Genomic DNA, 18756 nt, shown 5'->3' with positions numbered 1-18756 from the left:
AAACATTAATTTAACATATCATAGAATCTCGGTGTACACCGTGTCACGGCGCGCATCGCGATGTTCGTGTGTTATTTGTCGTTATTTACAAGAACATTGCCCTTCAGCCGACGTTTGTGTACCCGACCAGCTAATCTAGCGACGCTTAATGTACCAACGTATGTATGTGACTGTATTCATTTATCGATACAAACATTAGGATTTTTACGTCAATTTTAAATTTGCTTACCAAAGTAACAAGAATTCCAACTTCAATTTAATATTTCTATTCTTCTCCCAGTTCAAAGTACGTTAATTCTGATCTCAAGAAACAAACAGAATACATACGACTAATTATTCGTAAATTTTAGTCTCGAATTTACTACAGTTCTCAAACTATTTATTTTCTACTCGACGAACGTTTTTGTTCTATTTACAAACACGCGTGGAAAGTTTCGAATTGGAAGCACTATGGTTAATTATCTAAAATTATTCACTTTTAATACTCACGCTTTGGCCTGGTGAGAAGAGCATGTTGTTTTTAATCCACATTGTCGACACAGCCATTTTTATATAAATATATATATATATAGATAACTAAAACACTGCTTGGAACTGAGAAACTGTGTTGAAATTGAATCGATTAAACCTCGAACGAACGATTTCAATTGAAACGCGTGTTTGCCAAACTTTCAATCGGTCGCGTAACCAATGGAAGAAGAAATTAATACACGGATCGCATTGGTACCGATACGTTTCGCGAACGACTATGTTTCACGTCAACTTGTTTACTGTAAATGGTCCTTCAACCCCTGCGAGCCCCCTTATATATTCGCGCTGGACGACTACCCCTACTCTAGGGTACCGAGTGGCGCCCAACCCACCCCAACCCTGACAATTCTTGCCAACTCCAACAACTACGAGCATATTTAATGCATCGTAATAATATAATAGTTACGTACAATCGTTGAAATATCGATAAACCACTAATTAAATTCAAATATAACATCGAAACAGTAATACGGTAGAATTTCTGTTTCGACAACGCTACGAAATACGATCTATTTAAAACATGACTCGATATTTATTATACATAATAAATTGACACGGTAGACGAATAAATTGATGAAACTCCTACTAGTACTCCTCCTAGATAATTTGAGAACCCTGAAAATAATCCTATTTACAAAATTCTTCCTATTTACAAAATTCTTCCTATTTCATCGTTTAAATTACGATAAGAAAGGCATCGTACGATCTGTTTGTGAAAAATAGTCCAACTTGGCAGTCCATCGACGCGTTGGTCCGCCAACAGTTAAGAGGGGTTTATTTCAGAAAGTTTCAAGAAAATTCGAGAAGCGTAGAGAAACTATTCGAATAATTACAGGATGGAAGAAACCACGGTGTTAGGAGGATAATCACGGTCGATCTGGCTCTCGCGGAAAACGGCCAGCGATGTCAAAGACAATAAATCCTCGAGAGTATCTACCTGGTTATCGACGCCGACGAAAGCCTCGATGATTTATTGCGGATATTTCTGCTGTCGCTGATCCTAAAATAAATATTTAAATACGCTCGAAATAGACGTTGTACGATATGTATAAACGCGTACCAAACCGTGTATGCATATATTAGGTATTTACTTTGAACGTGAGTCGATAGATTTTTTAAACGCGTGTAGAGTTTGTAATTATTCTTAATCTAAATCTATGTCGTAGACTCTTGGTTGAATAGATATCGAAGATACGAGTACTTGTGGGACTGATTGTATGTAAACACATTGACCAATCGAACAATAATAAATCGAGTGTTGGAGCAATTCGATCAGTTATTAGAGGAAAATCATCGCGCAAACGTTCTTCGCTGATATGTATTCGGTTGGATAAGAAAGTAGAGTGAAAATTAAACTCGAGCAAGTAGCCAGCGTGAAAGTTCCGCTTACTATACTAGACGAAGAACAACGGAGACTCGTCGAGGTTCAGGTGTAGCATCGCGGTGCAGAGAATTCGAATTGTTAACGTTAACCCGTTGGAGGGAGATAGTCGAAAGTGGGGAGTTTGCCACGCTGACGATACTACATGCTACCATTTACGACGGGACTCGTTGAAAGAGTGCATCACCACCTCCTGGTTGCATCCGTGGTCTTTGTTTGTCATCTATGCGCAGCTCGCCCTTCGGTGGCAGGTGCTAAAGACGCGCGACGTTCTCGTACCTGGGGGCCATTAGTGCCGTTTAAAATGGTAACGCAATCGAGTACAATTTATTATTGCTACCTACGCCTACGGTGAGCCGTATCCCTCGATAACGGGACCACTAGAAGGCGTTGGAAAGGAAGAGAAGGAGGAAAGGTCTCCAGCTTATTTCAGGTAAGGGTACCGCGGGGGCCATAATCACAGGAATTAAATAGTAGGTAGAGGGATGACGGGGATAATAATTGGCGACTGGAGCCTACGTTATTAAACAAACGGAGTGTTTGGGGACGTAGACGCGATGTCGAAGGAAATTCAGAAAATCTTTATTTTGCTTATTGTGTATACTAATAGCTTGGCGCGGGGGGAACTATATCGACCCTCTTGATTGTGCGAGCACGTAAACGTAAACTATTCTGACCTGCTGTAGATATTGGCACGAAGAAAATGGAAGGGAATATACAGGGAATGTAGGCTATGCGAGAGAAATTGTGGCATGCTAGAGCGTAATTGTGGCATGCTAGAGCGTACCTGTACAGTTGACGACTAATACACGAAAGAATTGAAAAGAAAGCGCGGTAGAGTAATCGAATGACTAAAAGTGACGAAAGAGAAAAATGTCTTTCAAACTATCGTAGCTTGTATTTATGGTGTAATAGAACGGTATCGGTTAGCAAAAGCGAGAAGGAGCAAAATTTTATTTACGAATTCTATTCCTATCGTTTGATCGTCACTTGGTCGACGAAATTATGAAACCACTTGTGTCATTTCTCAAACCTGTTGACCAACGTCTCATTTAAAAACGCCCAAATGTTTCGTAATACATTCTATCGTACATTTTTAGGATGAATCGGCAGATGCAGTACATCGCGAAATGTCGACTCTGGCGAGGACAGGACGCCCTTCGACGAGCTCTGTGCTCGGGTAATAACTAACAAAATTACTATAGTTTGTTTAACGCGTATATTCGTTCAAGTATCGCGCGAAAGAAAGTGGTTCGATTAGAAAATGAGCCGAGTTCGGTAACTTGGTCGCTATTAAAAGCTTGAACATACTGTGCGAAGTAAAGATGAAGGCATCGCTGCATTTAGTTAGAATAGTAGAATCACGCGTCTTAATTTATTCAACGCGTGTACGCGCATACAGCGACTTTGTCGAGCGTTAAACGGATCTTCGGAAATTATCATCTGTTATCGTGCAAACCTGAACGAAATCACTTCGCAGCAGTGTACTTGCGTTACATTTTCGCTGCGAATCGTGCAAATTTATATGCACTTAAATGGCAATCACGTGTCGAGCGTACAGGATTCCTTTCATTCGCGACGTTTCATTTGTTGTCCCGAATTTGTCTACAAGCACGTGATACTCTAATCGCGGTTGAGTAAGAGACGAAATAGAATCGTTAACGGATCAGGCACGGTAAATAATTGTTACGTTTCTTTTTAAAATGCTTTACAATTTCGGTTTTTGTAACATAGTAAATTGTTAGCAGGGTTAAGAAATAGGCTGGTATGATTTACATACTATACATGTATATTCGATCCAAGAATGAAATAAATCCACGGAACAGCTACATTAAGATCTGCAAAGTCTAGTACGATTCGTGTACAAACTCGATCTCGAATGCGGAACGCGTTTTACAGCAACGTGTATTCCTGTGTGTTAGGCGCAAGTGCAGTGACCTCGTCGAGGGATTGCACCGCTAATCACGAGACTGCGATCCACGCTAGGCCGTACGAGGAGATACCAGGACCAAAACCGATTCCGATCCTCGGCAATACCTGGCGCCTGTTCCCTCTAATCGGCCAATACCAAATCTCTGACACGGCCAAAGTGTCGCAAATGTTTTACGACGAGTACGGTAAAATCGTTCGTTTGACTGGGTTAATAGGTCGACCGGATCTGTTGTTCGTGTACGATGCCGACGAAATCGAAAAGATCTACAGACAGGAAGGACCGACACCTTTCAGGCCGTCGATGCCGTGCTTGGTGCATTACAAGAGCGTCGTCAGGAAAGATTTCTTTGGCTATTTACCTGGCGTTGTTGGAGTGTAAGTAAATAAATAATCAGCCAGAGTCTCGAGATACTTTTACGTTAAATTTTTATTACCAAATAGGAGCTACGTTGTATCCAATCACTGCGATAAACGAGCAACCATACTTTTCACGTGAAACGTCCATCGTGTCACCTTCGTTTTCCTACATAGCGTGAATTCCACATACATGTATATTTAGATGGTGTTATCGAGTCGTCCTTCTCTTTGCCTGAATCGAAAGAGGCGACGCGTGAATCACTAATGACATAATGAATTATTTAAATATTTTAGACACGGCGAACCTTGGCGGGAGTTTCGTACACGTGTCCAGAAACCAGTTCTCCAACCTCAGACGGTTAGAAAGTACACGGGTCCCATCGAGGTGGTCACCTGTGATTTCATAAAGAGGTAATTATCGATGACCTTGGACCTAGGAGATATTTTAACCGAACTTTGGTCTCCCGAGGTTTCAGCATTTCGCTGAAATCCCTTCGTACACGATGTTTCCTTTCATTATTCTTCCATCGCTCTTACTCGTAACGTACAACTTACACCCTAGCGCAACAGTAAAATATTTCCGTAAGAATTTCTATCGTAGTAAAGCAACGAATCACTTTTCAAGGATCGAAGAGATCAAAGGAGAAGATGGAGAGCTGCCAGGAGATTTCGACAACGAGATACACAAATGGGCTTTAGAGTGTCGGTATTAATTTGAATTTCTTGTCATTTCTTGTCACCTGCTACCAAATAAAATGAAACGTTCGATTGCGTAGGTATAGGACGAGTTGCTCTCGACGTAAGATTGGGATGCTTGGGTGGTACGTTGACTCCAGTTTCAGAACCTCAGAAGATCATCGACGCGGCCAAGTATGCTTTGAGAAACGTGGCTGTCCTCGAATTGAAAGCTCCTTATTGGAGATACGTGCCCACCCCTCTTTGGACGAGATACGTACGCAACATGGACTACTTTATCGAGTAAGTTGCGTTTCGAACGTTAACAAATCGGAGATCTTTGTCTAATATTCTGTGTAACACGACACGTAAACACGAGTGCGTATAGTTGCGATCAAATTTTCGTTGTCCAGGGTGTGTATGAAATACATCGACGCGGCAATGGAAAGACTGAAAACTAAAGAGGCCGTCGATGAATCTGACTTGTCTTTGGTGGAAAGGATTTTAGCCAAAGAAACTGATCCCAAAATGGCGTGCATTCTCGCTTTAGACTTAATCTTGGTTGGAATAGACACGGTACGTGACGGTAGTAAAAGTAATTGATCGTGTAATTAAGGACGAAATAATACACGTAATTTGTAACGTTATGTTGCAGGTTTCGATGGCCGTTTGTTCGATACTGTATCAATTAGCGACCAGGCCCGAGGAGCAGGAAAAGATTTACCAAGAACTCGTTGAAATTATTCCGGATCCATCGGTTCCTCTGACTACCAGCCATCTCGACCAGGCGGTTTACATGAAAGCCTTCATCCGCGAAGTTTTCAGGTACAAACTAACTCGTACTTGTACAACCACTTAATGACAATACATAGATTCACTAACGAAACACAGTTAAATAACAACGATTTCGATTTAAATATACGAAAGAAATTACGAGCTGCATCGATAAAAATGTATTTCGAATCATTGTATCGTCCTGTTTACAATGTTACGTTTCAGAGTTTATTCTACGGTTATCGGAAACGGTAGAACGCTGCAAAACGACACCATAATTTGTGGCTACAAAGTCCCCAAAGGAGTAAGTAATGTACTCGATATTTTTCTTATGCCATCAGATTCTTACATTTTTTTTACAAATTTACCACAAATATTACGCACCGCAGGTGCAAGTCGTATTTCCAACAGTTGTAACAGGAAACATGGAAGAATACGTAACGAATGCCAAAGAATTCAAGCCAATGAGATGGCTCAAGCAATCTGCCAACGAGATACTGCATCCCTTTGCGTCTTTGCCCTTTGGTCACGGTGCGCGCGTGTGTTTAGGTAGAAGATTTGCTGATCTGGAGATGCAAGTGCTGCTTGCAAAGGTGTGTGAACTTTAACTAAAACTGCTTGTATCAACACTATCGGTGTCATCGGTATACGAGTACGTGTACGTACATACATATACGTATAAATATATTAATGCTTTCTTCGTTAATTTTCAGCTGATACGATCTTACAAGTTGGAATACCATCACGAACCGCTAAAGTACAAAGTGACGTTTATGTATGCTCCTGATGGCGAACTAAAGTTCAAGTTGGTACCGAGATAATCGGGATTTCAAAAAGTTTGTTGAAAATAGAACGAATAAACAAGAAAGTATAAGAATATTTTTAAAAAGATCCGTAGATTAATACAAAACGGGCCGTTTACTTTTTTTTATTTCTGTACAATGTACATGTAAAATACGAGTATACGATACGAGCGTATACTAGCGTTGTAAGGATTCGAAAATCCACTACCTATCGACGAATCTCAAATTCAGAGGTCCTTTGGGCGTGTACATAGGATTGATGTAATACTCGAGTTTCTCGTAATGATATTCTAGCTTGTAGCACTGTAAAATCTGAAACAGAACATTGTTGTTATTATTAAGCAATCAAAGTTATTTGTAAGAAAAATAATAAAGAATATTGCCTAACTAGTCTCTCTGAACATCAATGTTGAGATTCTCGTTGTTATTTCTGTAAAAAATATATTCTATTTGCTAAAGTAATTTTAAGAAATCTATGCAACTGTAACGGTAATATCAACGATAATAAGATACAACTAAAAGCTTTGTCGAAGGATTCGGTAGTTTCCAGGCCTCTGTCCTTCACGGGGAAATACTACGGTCAATCGGTAATCCTGGGACAACCCAGGATTTTTCGAATTACCAAGTTCTCCAGTAGGGAAATACAGCTCGTGCAATTAAACACGAGGGAACCCTGAATTTATTAGGGGTCTCGTTCCAACACGTTTCCCATTTTTATTACCGCTTCAGGATCCTCGAATCTTTGGATAGAAAATAACGAAAACGACATTAAACGTATACCTTTGAAATAATTCGCTTGTGCGTCAAAGAATCTCAAGTAATTTTCATTTGAAATTGATCAATTACTTATCGGATACTGACAAGTCCCTATATGCTATTAACTCGATAATGAGTTAATAATTGCAGGTAAAGGTTATAACGAGGTGATCGTTCAGACCAATGTTTTGTTAATTAGGAGCTGCTGTCCCTAGAGGAACTTATATACAAACAAAACTCTGTTTGTCTTACAAACAAACAAACACTCTACTACGTTTCTATCTGTGTATCGGTTACCAAACCACCATGTAGCATGTACATATACCGAGACCTACTTCTCTAACGCGTCTAATTTTCTCGCGTAAACGTAAAATGCTATTACACAAATTATCGCCGAGTCGACGCCGACGCGAACAAAAAGACATTCATTTAATCGTCTTTAGACAAATGTTTAATCGCCAACTTGGAGTAGAGGGAACATACGATATTACACTCGGATATTACAGCGACGTTTAAGTAACAAAATTAATGACACCCAAAGCAGCCATACCGTGTCCTGTAATAAAGAGTGAAGATTCCGAGGCTTGGAAAGGACATTTATTGTTCGCGGGCATTCACTGTGACCGCTGACAAACTAACGGGGATTCCAGCTAAGGTAACCATCGGCTAAAGCCGTAATAAAACTCCAAAACGGTCGACGGTTTAGTTTCTCTTTCCTTGCCTCGTTACTGGTTACACGAGGTGCGCCGCCAAATTACACCTAGTTATTAAACCATTCTCAGAACGGGGAGAAATTCTACCCGATGTAACGACGTTCCCCTTTTAAAAATCTTGTTTGTTGTCACAGAGAACAGCAGTTTCGAGTATTTCGACCATTTCGACCATCCAAAAACTAAACTAAACTAAACTAAACTAAACCAAACCAAACCAAACCAAACCAAACCAAACCAAACCGAGCCGAGCCGAGCCGAGCCGAGCCGAGCCGAGCCGAGCCGAGCCGAGCCGAGAATCGAGCCGAGCCGAGCCGAGCCGAGAATCGAGCCGAGCCGAGCCGAGCCGAGAATCGAGCCGAACCGAGCCGAGCCGAGGCGAGAATCGAGCCGAGCCGAGAATCGAGTCGAACCGAGCCGAGCCGAGAATCGAGCCGAATCGAGCCGAGCCGAGGCGAGAATCGAGCCGAGCCGAGCCGAGCCGAGCCGAGAATCGAGCCGAGCCGAGAATCGAGCCGAGCCGAGCCGAGCCGAGAATCGAGCCGAGCCGAGAATCGAGTCGAACCGAGCCGAGCCGAGAATCGAGCCGAGCCGAGAATCGAGTCGAACCGAGCCGAGCCGAGAATCGAGCCGAACCGAGCCGAGCCGAGGCGAGAATCGAGCCATACCGAGCCGAGCCGAGGCGAGAATCGAGCCGAGCCGAGAATCGAGCCGAACCGAGCCGAGCCGAGGCGAGAATCGAGCCGAGCCGAGCCGAGGCGAGAATCGAACCGAGCCGAACCGAGCCGAGCCGAGGCGAGAATCGAGCCGAACCGAGCCGAGCCGAGGCGAGAATCGAGCCGAACCGAGCCGAGCCGAGCCGAGCCGAGCCGAACCGAGCCGAACCAAACCAAACCAAACCAAACCAAACCAAACCAAACTAAACTAAACTCGTAAAAAAGTATCCGATTTTGTTTGATCAATATTCTCCGAGTTTGCGAGACAAAATGTCACCGCATAAATTTCCCTCTCAATGTGCTTTATTTTAATTTTCAGTCGACCTCGCGTCTAGATTCGCCAATCTAAAATTATAATAATTAGTTTAGTCTGGCCGCAACACTCTAGAGTCTACAGTCTAGAGTCTAGACCATACAAACGCGAAAAGCGAATGTGTAGTTGGTTTAATTCATGGTTCCATGCCAAGAGAAAGTCATATTTACAAACGATCCAATGACACCGACAAAGGAAACTTGTTTATACTTAGACGTGTAATCTTAACTCTGTTTCAAACATCTTTTATTATAGATGTATGTATGTAGTCATGGACAATAACAAGATTCAGATATTCCGTTTGAATGACTCTGCATGTGTACGTTACCTTGCTAATGACGATTAGCATCTCGAGGTCAGCGAAACGTCTGCCTAGACACATTCTTCTTCCGTATCCGAAAGGAAGCGACGCAAAGTTGTGACGCACGCCATCAGCTTGCAGCCACCTCTCGGGAAGGAACTCTTTGCTCCTTGGAAAGTACTTGTCGAGATTACTTATCACATAGTGTTGAAAGACTACCTGTACCTGCTTAAGTCGATACAGTCGTTAAAGGAACTTGCTCTTAAGCACTCGACGGGGATGCCTACCACGAGAAACTCAAATATCATTTGCAATTGATTAGGCAAACTAAGCGATCGTTAACTGAATTTTTTTGTAGACAATGTATCGCATTTAAGCGAGAGAAAGTGTTTGTAGTGGTTGACAGGAGCTTATTGGTAGGCACACGTACACGTTCAGACCATAGACTCAAAATGTAGAATTGGCTCGTTAATAAATTTCATGTAAAAAAGGATAAATAGATTATCATGAATGATTCTTACGCCTTTGGGTACGCGATATCCACTGATTACTGTATCTTTGGTCATGCATCGTCCATTGCCAATGACGACTGGATACATTCTAACAAGAAGAAACAACCAAGTATTCGATAAATACTATTATTCTCCGTACGTAGACGAATCGAATTAGATGAGGTGTTGTACGAGAAAATCGTTTATGTTATTTTTACAAGACTGGGCTGACTCGAGTCGACCGTCTCGTCGACAAAGAGATTAAGGATTAACAGTTAAAACCGACGCGACGCCTCAGATTGTTAGTATCTAAAAAGACAACCTTAGAGTCTCCTTAATGCACGCCTTCAAATACTTGAACCGATCCAAGTGCTTTCCTTCTAGCTGCGTGTCTTTGCTTCCAAGTACGTCGCAGACCTCGTTGAAAGCGATGCCTTGCTTGTCTGGATGTAAAGCTAATTGATACAGAACCGACGCTACCGCGTTCGAAGTCTGCAAACAAAATCGTAAGTCGTCAAACATTTTTTTTAGTCGTCTATATTAAATTCCAACCGCCGATATATGTAGTACTGACAGTATCAATTCCCACGAGGAAAAGATCGAGAGAGAGTATCGTGGCTAACTTGGTGTCGTTTTCTATAGCCAACATCCTTTCCAGAAGTGAGGGTTCTTTATCGGAATTCGATGTTTCGTTTATTCTCGACAAAGCAGCAGTGGTGAACTTTGAGGTCGTACTAGAGTTAAGAAACAATTGTACACCATTATATATTATATATTACATTGTATAACGTACACTTTATTCTGTATGAATTCTGTTTGAATTCACCTGACGATAGTGTCCAATGCGTTCACGTATTCCAACCACGTGGGCGTGTTGAAGAGTTTCCAGAAAGGAATCTTCAGTTCCAATATTCCCACGTTCACGAAAAATGTCGTCACGGCGTCTATTAATTTTTGAGTTTCTGCATTGGCCTCGTCGTCCAAGCAGCCTAGTCGAACGTCCAACGTTACGCGCGCGATGGCTGTAAAAGTTCATTCCAGAATATCCAATCCCACAGAATGTATTAGGGTCTCGCGTAATCAAAACAAAAAAGAAAAGCTGTTTACAACAAAGTTCGTTCCATGAATTGCTGGCTTCTACTTACACTCTAGGGACCATTTGTGTATCTCGTTGAGAAAATCGTCGGGCACTTCGTCGTTCGCGTCTCGTATTTTCGTAATTCTAGAAAATGGAAGAGATTGATTTAGCAATAGGACATGGGCGGAATTGTATAAACGGGAGACAGTGGAAAAAAAGTGAAAGGTATGTGAGAAACTCGAGATTAGACGGCGAACCTTTGAAGGAATGCCAAACTCGCCTCCTCGATAGCTGAAATGTACATTCTTGCGGTTCGCGGTTGCAACATTACCTGTTGCACCTTGCTTCGGAAGTTGTACCACTCCTCGCCGTGTCTGTAAAAAAAAATATTTTTTCCTTTTTTTTCTTAGGTTTGTTTAAGGGTTCGATAACGTCTACAGTTCGACGAACCGTTTCTGACCTAAATGCAACATCGTTGTGGTTGTACGATCGCGACGTTACATAACTCGCAAGCTAATTCTGATTGTAATTATAGTTCAATGTTATTTCCGCAAAAACAACAGGAAAGTCGTCGCACCACTTTTTCTCGTTCAGTGGCAAGCTGACTTAAATGATTCGTCGATTGCAATGCAATTTTTTGCTACTATTTACATACGAGGAGAACTACTTTTCTTACGAGCAGTCATAAAAAAGAAAAGTTGGGATAAATAACGGTCGTTAATAACGTATCTGTTATTTACGAGACCGAATGACTCACTCGAATTACCATGCAGCTAATTAATTATATCAACTGTTGGAACAAGATTGTGCGATGCAATTGTTTAACTGGAATCGATAGGAAACCACTTGGCAAATTTTTAGCTAGATAAGAATTTGTTCAGTTCTGTCAGGACGCAGGTTGCATAGTCACGGCAACTTTTGTTTCTCTATCCAAGTGTAATATCATCGGTTATCCTATCGCAATTTTGCTTTCCAACTCGTAACCAATGTACCGTGTAAAGAGAAATCAGAGTTGCGTTATAAAATCGAAATACGACACCGTCGCGACGCGTATTTTTGGTAAACGTATACTAGGGAAGTAGGTCGTATCGGTGCAATTGCAATCCTATCTATCGAACAGGAAACGACAACGCCTAATTGTGTACCATAACTGTTTGCGTAAGATTTACTTTCGAGCAGGTAGCAAGTAACAAGTAGCACGTAACACGCGGAGCATACTTGACGCACAACTTTATCCTCTTACTAGTAAAGTACTTTGTTACGCGGGAAAATTGTTATATCAGCTTCGAAGGAATCGATTCCTAAAAAACATCTGAAAATGAAAGTGCATGCTCCAACACACGATCCCAAGACACTCGGAGAGCATGCCTTCGAGAGGCTTGGTAAATATTTGCTATTTTACTAGCTCGTCCAGTGAAAGGTGTACAAGCAAGGCCACCACGCGATTGATAATGTCAATGTTTGACGAATATACCGTCTACTGAGATCTGCAAATATAGTAAAACCAACATGACTCGGGTCCGACGCATCGTGGAAACGCATCGCCACTTTGACGTACTTTAATTAAGGCCGTCGACATTTACACGTGCGCGTTTATGCAGATTACTAATGTATAATAACACTGGTATTACAAGTGTAATTTATGTGACAGCAATAATGCATGATTGGAACACTTGTTAAGATTAATGTGAAGTTAACGTACGAGTATTACCTTATGTACAGTATAAAGTATACAGTTAGTCTTATTAATTGTTTCGTAAATAATATTATATTTAAAGATTTACACGGCAATTACGCCAGCGTTCTTTCGAAAGAACTCCTTTCGAAGCACGTGCTTGTAGTAATTCAAGGAAGGCATAGACGGCCTGTACGGCATCCTTTCTTCCTGCCTGAAGATGCGCTCGATCTCGTTGGCGTCATAAATGAAAACCATGTCTGGTCTCCCCAGTAAACCCTCCATTTTCACGATATCCCCGTACTCCTCGTATAATCTCTTCGACACTTGGTCCACCGCTTGAATCTGGAAGTCACCTAGAAGGAACAGGCCCTTGGCATATTTTAGTCTATTGTTAGATATCGTGCTAGTTTTAAAAGTCTCTATCAGTACAGCTGTCGATATATTAATTCTGTTTCATTACTACAAGTTTCGTTAGTAGAGTTTAACGTAAGAAAATAAGTGAGTAAATATTTAGATTTAAACTACAGGCATAAATGTTTCATTGTAATCGCAAATAATACATTTCTACGGCTAATAAATAAACAAGTATATTGTCCCATTTACAATTTACAAGTATAAAATGAACAATCTTCGGAACCAAAAGAAAGAAAAAGTTCGGGCCGTTTGGTCTCAGGATACCCGTAAAAAATCTAAACGGAAATGTTTATAGCTGGGCCAGTCTTGATGGAAATTAGCATCGTACATTTGTAAACACTTGAATACCTATGATCGGTATGAATCGCCATGTATTGCCTAAGAGAGGAAGTGGTTTTGGTCCAGGAATCTCGGAATACGGACGACACCGAGACCAATCTTGTTCTTCGATCTCCGTCGACAAGCTTTCCATCGTTCTAAGATGACTCGACCGTTTGACACTATGCGCGAATGATCTGGCAAAGTTGCCAGTTAAAATGCTCATTTTCATCCTGAAAATGCAAGTTCGACAATTTCTATTACCAAGGGGTAATTAAACGTAAGCGAGAAAGTACCTTTTTATCCCGACGTTAAAGTGAAAGAAAGAAGAAAAAAGGTGAAAGTACGAAGAACAATTTCAACAGTCTTTGTCCCTATCTGTAGACTTATTTAGATGCTCGTCATTTTCATTTGCATCCGTGGTATCTTCGATTCTCTTTCGATACCCTTTCAAAGATTAAATAATTATAAAGTGGCTCTAGGATTTATTTATTTAACTTCTTTAGTTGCATTTATTATGTGGAAATGTATTTATAAAATTTCTTTAAGGGCAAATATTTACAGAGCTAACACAGACACTGGTCTTGAAACTCTCTATTAGTAAAATAAATATCGGCACGTTATTCCAAGTAATATTTTACATATCGTGCACAGATCTGTCCTCTACATTTCTGCTTCCCGAAATGAACTTATATTTAAAATGATTAGTCGAATGTAATTATGTCTCACTCTGTTTTCTCTGGTTCTCTCGCAATTAAAGCGATAGACGTAGGAAAGGCCTTTACAGCTTCTATTCTGCGGTCGTAAAAAGTTGCCAGATAATAGCTTCGAACGTTCTACTTTGAACTTTCCCGATTCTCTGGCCAGATGTACACAGAGAGAGGACAGAATTTATGAACGGAATGTTTATACCTGGCCCAGAATAAGTTCTAGTATCCTCGCGTTCCTATTAGTCGATAAAAAAAAAATTAATGTTATTCTTCGGTACATTACACACTAGATTTTCATCTAAACCAAAGTAAAACTTTTTAACGAAATGTGTACCAGACCTTTTACCTTGGCCAATAATTAATCTGTCAATACTTACCACAGTGCTAAACAAATTCTTCTTCGCTTAAAATAAGTATCCTGTATCGCACAATTTCAGCTCATTTCGATACACTGTTATCCCTGATATTCACTTTTATAAATAGCAGAAACATAGTTATAGTTTCTGGAAAGAATGAAACACTAACTTTAAATAATGCGTATATAATTTAGTTTGATTAACGTTTGATCGCGTTACTTAATATTCGCTTTCACATTGTCAATCGTATCGAATGAATACATGCACGCGTCGCATCGTGCACAATGAACGGTTTTCGAATCAAAACACTCTCGATTAATCCAAAGAGATGCTTTATACTTTGGCGGTTCCCGCCAACTATTAAACGCTGTTCAAACGGGTTGCTTATCTCGAAGAAAGGAGTAGGAGGTGTACACGGGTGAACACAAAGAGGGGAACAACCATCGATTTCAGAGGAGCTCGTATCTTCTAAAAGAGGTCTACGTTACATTACAAGGAATTCATCGCTTGAACCGATGTGCGCTTATATTTCATGCTCTTTTCAGTGTTTAAAACAAGAAAAATAATTAAACGACATTCGATTGCTTTTATATACAGTTAGATCGTTTGAAATTTTGTTTATAGGTAATACAGCTCGCTATGTATTTCGTAAATTTCGATTTGATCGCCATCTATCGACGAAACTGAGATACACGATGTGATCATGATTACGAAACGATCGATAATTACAATTTCTAACGAATATATTTATCTATAGAATAATAACTTATTTTATAACTTAAACTATAAGTAAAGTCAATTCCGTTAACGAACATTAACATTTTTACGTTATCAAACGAAAACGAACAAGTTTTTATTATTAGTATTTTCTCATTTAATACATGTAAATAGTTCATAACTACGCTTCGTACCATTTGGACTTCTTCAATTCTATAGATTTTAATTTGTTCTTGTAACTATTTACAAGTTTATCCAACTTCACGTCTACTGCCTTTACCTTCGTCCTTTGTTTTGGCTACAAAAAGAAACACAAGATTAGAAATAACAGTTCATGCTGATATGCGATACATTTGTCAAATCGACAGGTTGCTTACTTTAATTTCTTTTTTATTTTCATTCCTCTGCCTTCGCTTTTCTTCTAATTTTTTCCAAGATTTTTTCATCTTTCTCTCTTTCTTCACCGTTTCGCTATGCAATTTCGCTTGGTTTTTCAATTTAAATTTCGATCGTAATTTATTTTCACCAAGTTTTCCAACTGTTCCAGCGTATGGTTTTTTGTTTAATTCGTCTGTTCTGTCAGGTTTGAATTTTTTCAATGGAACTTCCTCGTTCATGGTTTCTTCTTTTCTTTTTACTTTATTTCCCGGACAAAGGGGATTGTTCTTGCGACTCTTTTCGACTCTTCTTTGTTTAGCGTTCACCATTATTCGATTTTCGATTGAAAAGGACACTATCGGCCTCTAAATAAACAAAAAACGAAATTGTGTAGCGCAAAATTCTGAAATTCGATAAAAAAATTTTTCGATATAATCTCAAAATGAATTATGTTACATACTCTTTTCGAAGTAAATACATTCGGATTGTTATTTACACTTCTCAGAGCTTGAAGTGCATCCTCGTGTTTTGTAAACGACACGAAACCATACTCTTTTGATTTTCCTATTCCTTTCGTATCAACATTTTTGAGATCTCGCATAACGCGTACCTTTATCAAATTCGTGGTTAATATTTCTTATATTATCAACGTGTAACGTTATATGTATTAATGTATAAATACTTCTCTAATGATCGCCTTAGAAGGCCCATGTTTTTCGAAGATTTTCCTCAGCTTGACATCATCAACCGTAGGTGGTAAATTGTGAACAACGAGTCTTACCCTCGATACAAACATATTGAAATTCCGCAATATCTGAGATTTCCATTGTTCTATTTGCAAACGTTTCGCCATATCTGCTGCTGATACGCCTGTTGCAGCTGAACTTCCAGCCAATATAACTATAATAATAAAATAATTTTATTTTGTAATAATAAAACAATAGTTTAACATTTTTTTATTATATTACCTCCTTCTTTCACCAAATACAAATTTCGGGAATCTTTGATTTTAAGCTGTTTCGAAAGCGCTTTATTGTCCATTTCATTTCTGTCTATTGCTTTTTGCGCTTCAACTATTTGATCCTCCATTTCTAATTCCTTTCCCGCTGATAGACACTTTTCAGCATCCTCGACATTCTGCAATAAAAGTTTCATGAAAATCCGTGTATGTAGCCACGTACTAAATATTTATGATGTATATTTACTCTAAATTTAACAAATGCTGTTCCTTTTGAATATTCAGTTAGCGGATCCATGCATACGAGAGCATAATAAACAGGTCCGAATTGTTCCATGTATTTCTTTAATTGGTCGTTTTTCACGGAAAATGGTACATTCTTTAGAAATACAGTCTTTCCCTCTGAAACATCGTGAGACTCGAACCGTGGACGTTTAATTTCCTTTACATCTTTTATGTCTACATGTTCTTCTTTAACATCTTCGGATAGTTCGTCGTCTGAAGCACCACTTTCATTTTCCGATTTTATTTCTGTTTCTATTGAATCATTATCGTCAAATTCATCGTTCTCTGTGGTAATATCTACATGTTTTTCATCTTCGCTGAAACAAAGACACAAGTACATTAAATTTATTTTAGACATACATGCCATAAATCAAACTATATGCTCAGTTACTTACCTACCTAACTCTTCGTTTGAATTGGATTCCTTTGCAGTTTCTATGACAGATGCGTTTTCTGTATCGCTCTCATTCTCTATCTTTACTTTCATTTCGCCTTCTACACTGTCGGAATCATTCTTACAAAATTTATTTTTAGGTATAGCCCAATCAACCACAATGGGCCTATCGAGGAGTGGTTGCAAGTTTCCATAATGTATGGCTTTAGCTGCACTTTGCACTTGTTCGAATTGCAAAAATGCACATCCTACATGTTTACCATCTTCTCTTTTTAAGAGTTTCACTTCTTCTATCGTTCCATATTGAGAAAAATGTTCTTTTAATGATTCTTCGGTTACCTGAAATTATGATAAAAATTGAGTTATAGAATAAAACAGATACAAATCATTTATAATCTTCTCTTACTTGAAATGATAAATTTCTTATCACAATTCTTGCCCTTCTTTTACGATTTTTCTCCTTCTGAAGTTTTCTCCTTTCCAGTTTTCTTTTTACAAACTCCTCTGTTTTACATTCATCGTTTTGTTTATTTGTGTCTACTTCATCTTTCTTTGCATCATGATCAATTTTATGGTCTACATTTTTTGTAGATTCTTGTTTCAGTTTTTCACAATATCTAGATTTTGAAACAGCCCAACTACTGCTTATTGTTCTACCTGAAAATATATTTTGAATCCCTCGTAATAGTTATTTAAATGTAATATTTATTATGAATAAGTGTATGTTTTGTTACAAGAACAAAGTATTACCTTCAAATTTTTGTTTATTTGTATTAAATATTGCTTTTGACGCATCTTCTAACTGTTTAAATTGAATGAAACAACATCCCACTGGTGAACCATCGTAACGTTTTGGGAAATTTATTTCATCGATTGGACCAAATGGTTCATAAAACTGTTTGATGTCATCTACAGTTGTCTAATAACACAATATAATAAACATCAATGATTGCAATGCATAATACATTAAATTTTACGTTTTACTATTCAATATTCAAGATCTATCAACCTTAAACGGTAGATTGCGCACGATAATTCTAGGTCTTTTATTTTCATTTTCATTTTCATTTTCAATTTCATTGTCACCTCCAGCCTGCCTTAACCTGTTAGACTTTGCCTTTCTTCTGTAGATCCAAGAAAGTTTCTTTTTATCATCTCTATTCTCTATTTGATACATAGTAAACGATAATTAAAATTTACAGAACATAATTCTATTTAAGATATTTATACAGATTCGATAATAGTAGTATTTAAAACTTTACGTACTATTTTTTGTATTCCGCATATTGTATACCCACTTTAACAATAATATATTATAATGCGATATTTCGTACTAGTCACACCAAATACTACACATTAAATTGATAAATTTTTATGTAAAATATTCACTTTATTATATAGCATGCTGCGTGTTACGGTTGTTTACTTTTGAGGTTAAGAAATAGGCCAATAGAACTGCTGCCGTTAGATGGCACCACCAACTAAAGGGTCGATAAAGGGAGTGGACACCCGTGCCTTGTATGTGCCAGTACGCAATCACACAGCTCCACACCACTGTATACATACACGGAACTGCAAGGGTCCGCATTGTCCTATTTTTGTCTCGACAATGCAGATTCGAGACCTCTCAATAGTCGTTTCCGCTAGATAAATGTTCAAACTAGAGCGCAAGCTCCTATAGGTAGTCTACGTTTGCTTTTTTGTGTCATAATTAATAATATTCACCAGTA

The 18756-nt window shown here is 39.1% G+C and overlaps 4 protein-coding genes across 9 annotated transcripts in view; 1 reads left to right on the top strand and 3 right to left on the bottom strand.

The window, feature by feature from the left end:
- The window catches only part of LOC128874668 (muscle M-line assembly protein unc-89-like), a 4037-nt gene extending 3260 nt beyond the window's left edge, over window positions 1-777 (bottom strand). The window contains exon 1 of the mRNA XM_054119599.1: window positions 490-777. Coding sequence (XP_053975574.1) covers window positions 490-546 — 57 coding nt within the window. The 5' untranslated portion in view covers window positions 547-777. The remainder of the gene's footprint in view (window positions 1-489) is intronic.
- A 1026-nt stretch (window positions 778-1803) lies between these two features.
- LOC128875855 (probable cytochrome P450 301a1, mitochondrial) lies at window positions 1804-6852 on the top strand. Of its 2 annotated transcripts, none has more exons than XM_054121799.1 (11): window positions 1804-2345; window positions 3013-3092; window positions 4060-4219; window positions 4496-4612; window positions 4827-4903; window positions 4978-5179; window positions 5290-5452; window positions 5532-5701; window positions 5876-5954; window positions 6040-6243; window positions 6364-6852. In XM_054121799.1, exons 2-11 carry the CDS (start codon window positions 3014-3016, stop codon window positions 6469-6471), a joined length of 1359 nt encoding a protein of 452 aa, XP_053977774.1. In that variant the 5' UTR covers window positions 1804-2345; window position 3013; the 3' UTR covers window positions 6472-6852. The 2 variants fall into 2 exon arrangements, with proteins under 2 accessions (XP_053977774.1, XP_053977773.1); XM_054121798.1 differs by having other exon boundaries at window positions 3835-4219.
- Window positions 6625-14719, bottom strand: LOC128875856 (probable cytochrome P450 49a1). Of its 4 annotated transcripts, XM_054121801.1 has the most exons (13): window positions 14316-14719; window positions 13958-14174; window positions 13525-13675; window positions 13259-13461; window positions 12603-12849; window positions 11076-11192; window positions 10886-10962; window positions 10567-10762; window positions 10315-10474; window positions 10063-10232; window positions 9771-9849; window positions 9277-9477; window positions 6625-6765 (listed from the first exon to the last, which is right to left on the bottom strand). In XM_054121801.1, exons 4-13 carry the CDS (start codon window positions 13458-13460, stop codon window positions 6658-6660), a joined length of 1557 nt encoding a protein of 518 aa, XP_053977776.1. In that variant the 5' UTR covers window position 13461; window positions 13525-13675; window positions 13958-14174; window positions 14316-14719; the 3' UTR covers window positions 6625-6657. The 4 variants fall into 4 exon arrangements, with proteins under 4 accessions (XP_053977776.1, XP_053977775.1, XP_053977778.1 ...); XM_054121800.1 differs by lacking the exon at window positions 13525-13675; XM_054121803.1 differs by lacking the exon at window positions 13525-13675 and having other exon boundaries at window positions 9277-9474.
- A 403-nt stretch (window positions 14720-15122) lies between these two features.
- Window positions 15123-18735, bottom strand: LOC128875854 (RNA-binding protein 28-like). 2 transcript variants are annotated; one of them, XM_054121797.1, is made up of 11 exons: window positions 18293-18735; window positions 18036-18190; window positions 17777-17945; window positions 17433-17683; window positions 17032-17365; window positions 16595-16944; window positions 16358-16526; window positions 16072-16289; window positions 15850-15999; window positions 15389-15754; window positions 15123-15309 (listed from the first exon to the last, which is right to left on the bottom strand). In XM_054121797.1, the coding sequence occupies exons 1-11, from the start codon at window positions 18309-18311 to the stop codon at window positions 15193-15195; spliced, it is 2298 nt and encodes a 765-aa protein (XP_053977772.1). In that variant the 5' UTR covers window positions 18312-18735; the 3' UTR covers window positions 15123-15192. The 2 variants fall into 2 exon arrangements, with proteins under 2 accessions (XP_053977772.1, XP_053977771.1); XM_054121796.1 differs by having other exon boundaries at window positions 16595-16949; window positions 17028-17365; window positions 18293-18734.
- Window positions 18736-18756: the final 21 nt, after the last annotated feature.

This window comes from Hylaeus volcanicus, chromosome 4 (genome assembly GCF_026283585.1).
Source record: "Hylaeus volcanicus isolate JK05 chromosome 4, UHH_iyHylVolc1.0_haploid, whole genome shotgun sequence".
Taxonomy (NCBI): Eukaryota; Metazoa; Arthropoda; class Insecta; order Hymenoptera; family Colletidae; genus Hylaeus; species Hylaeus volcanicus.
The sequence above is the reverse complement of the archived record's forward strand: the minus strand, read 5'-3'. Positions and strand labels throughout refer to the sequence as shown.

Excerpts from the sequence above, each read along its gene's own strand:
- LOC128875855 (XM_054121798.1), top strand. The coding sequence starts at position 3,014 with ATGAATCGGCAGATGCAGTACATCGCGAAATGTCGACTCTGGCGAGGA. Across the intron at positions 4,904-4,977 it reads ACACAAATGGGCTTTAGAGT|GTATAGGACGAGTTGCTCTC; the intron begins GTCGGTATTAAT and ends TCGATTGCGTAG. Across the intron at positions 6,244-6,363 it reads TGCAAGTGCTGCTTGCAAAG|CTGATACGATCTTACAAGTT; the intron begins GTGTGTGAACTT and ends GTTAATTTTCAG.
- LOC128875856 (XM_054121801.1), bottom strand. The coding sequence starts at position 13,460 with ATGAAAATGAGCATTTTAACTGGCAACTTTGCCAGATCATTCGCGCAT. Across the intron at positions 10,233-10,314 it reads TCCTCGTGGGAATTGATACT|ACTTCGAACGCGGTAGCGTC; the intron begins GTCAGTACTACA and ends TTTTGTTTGCAG. Across the intron at positions 9,850-10,062 it reads TGCATTAAGGAGACTCTAAG|AATGTATCCAGTCGTCATTG; the intron begins GTTGTCTTTTTA and ends TCTTCTTGTTAG.
- LOC128875854 (XM_054121796.1), bottom strand. Across the intron at positions 17,684-17,776 it reads AAATAAACAAAAATTTGAAG|GTAGAACAATAAGCAGTAGT; the intron begins GTAATACTTTGT and ends ATATATTTTCAG. Across the intron at positions 16,290-16,357 it reads GTATTTGGTGAAAGAAGGAG|TTATATTGGCTGGAAGTTCA; the intron begins GTAATATAATAA and ends TTATTATTATAG.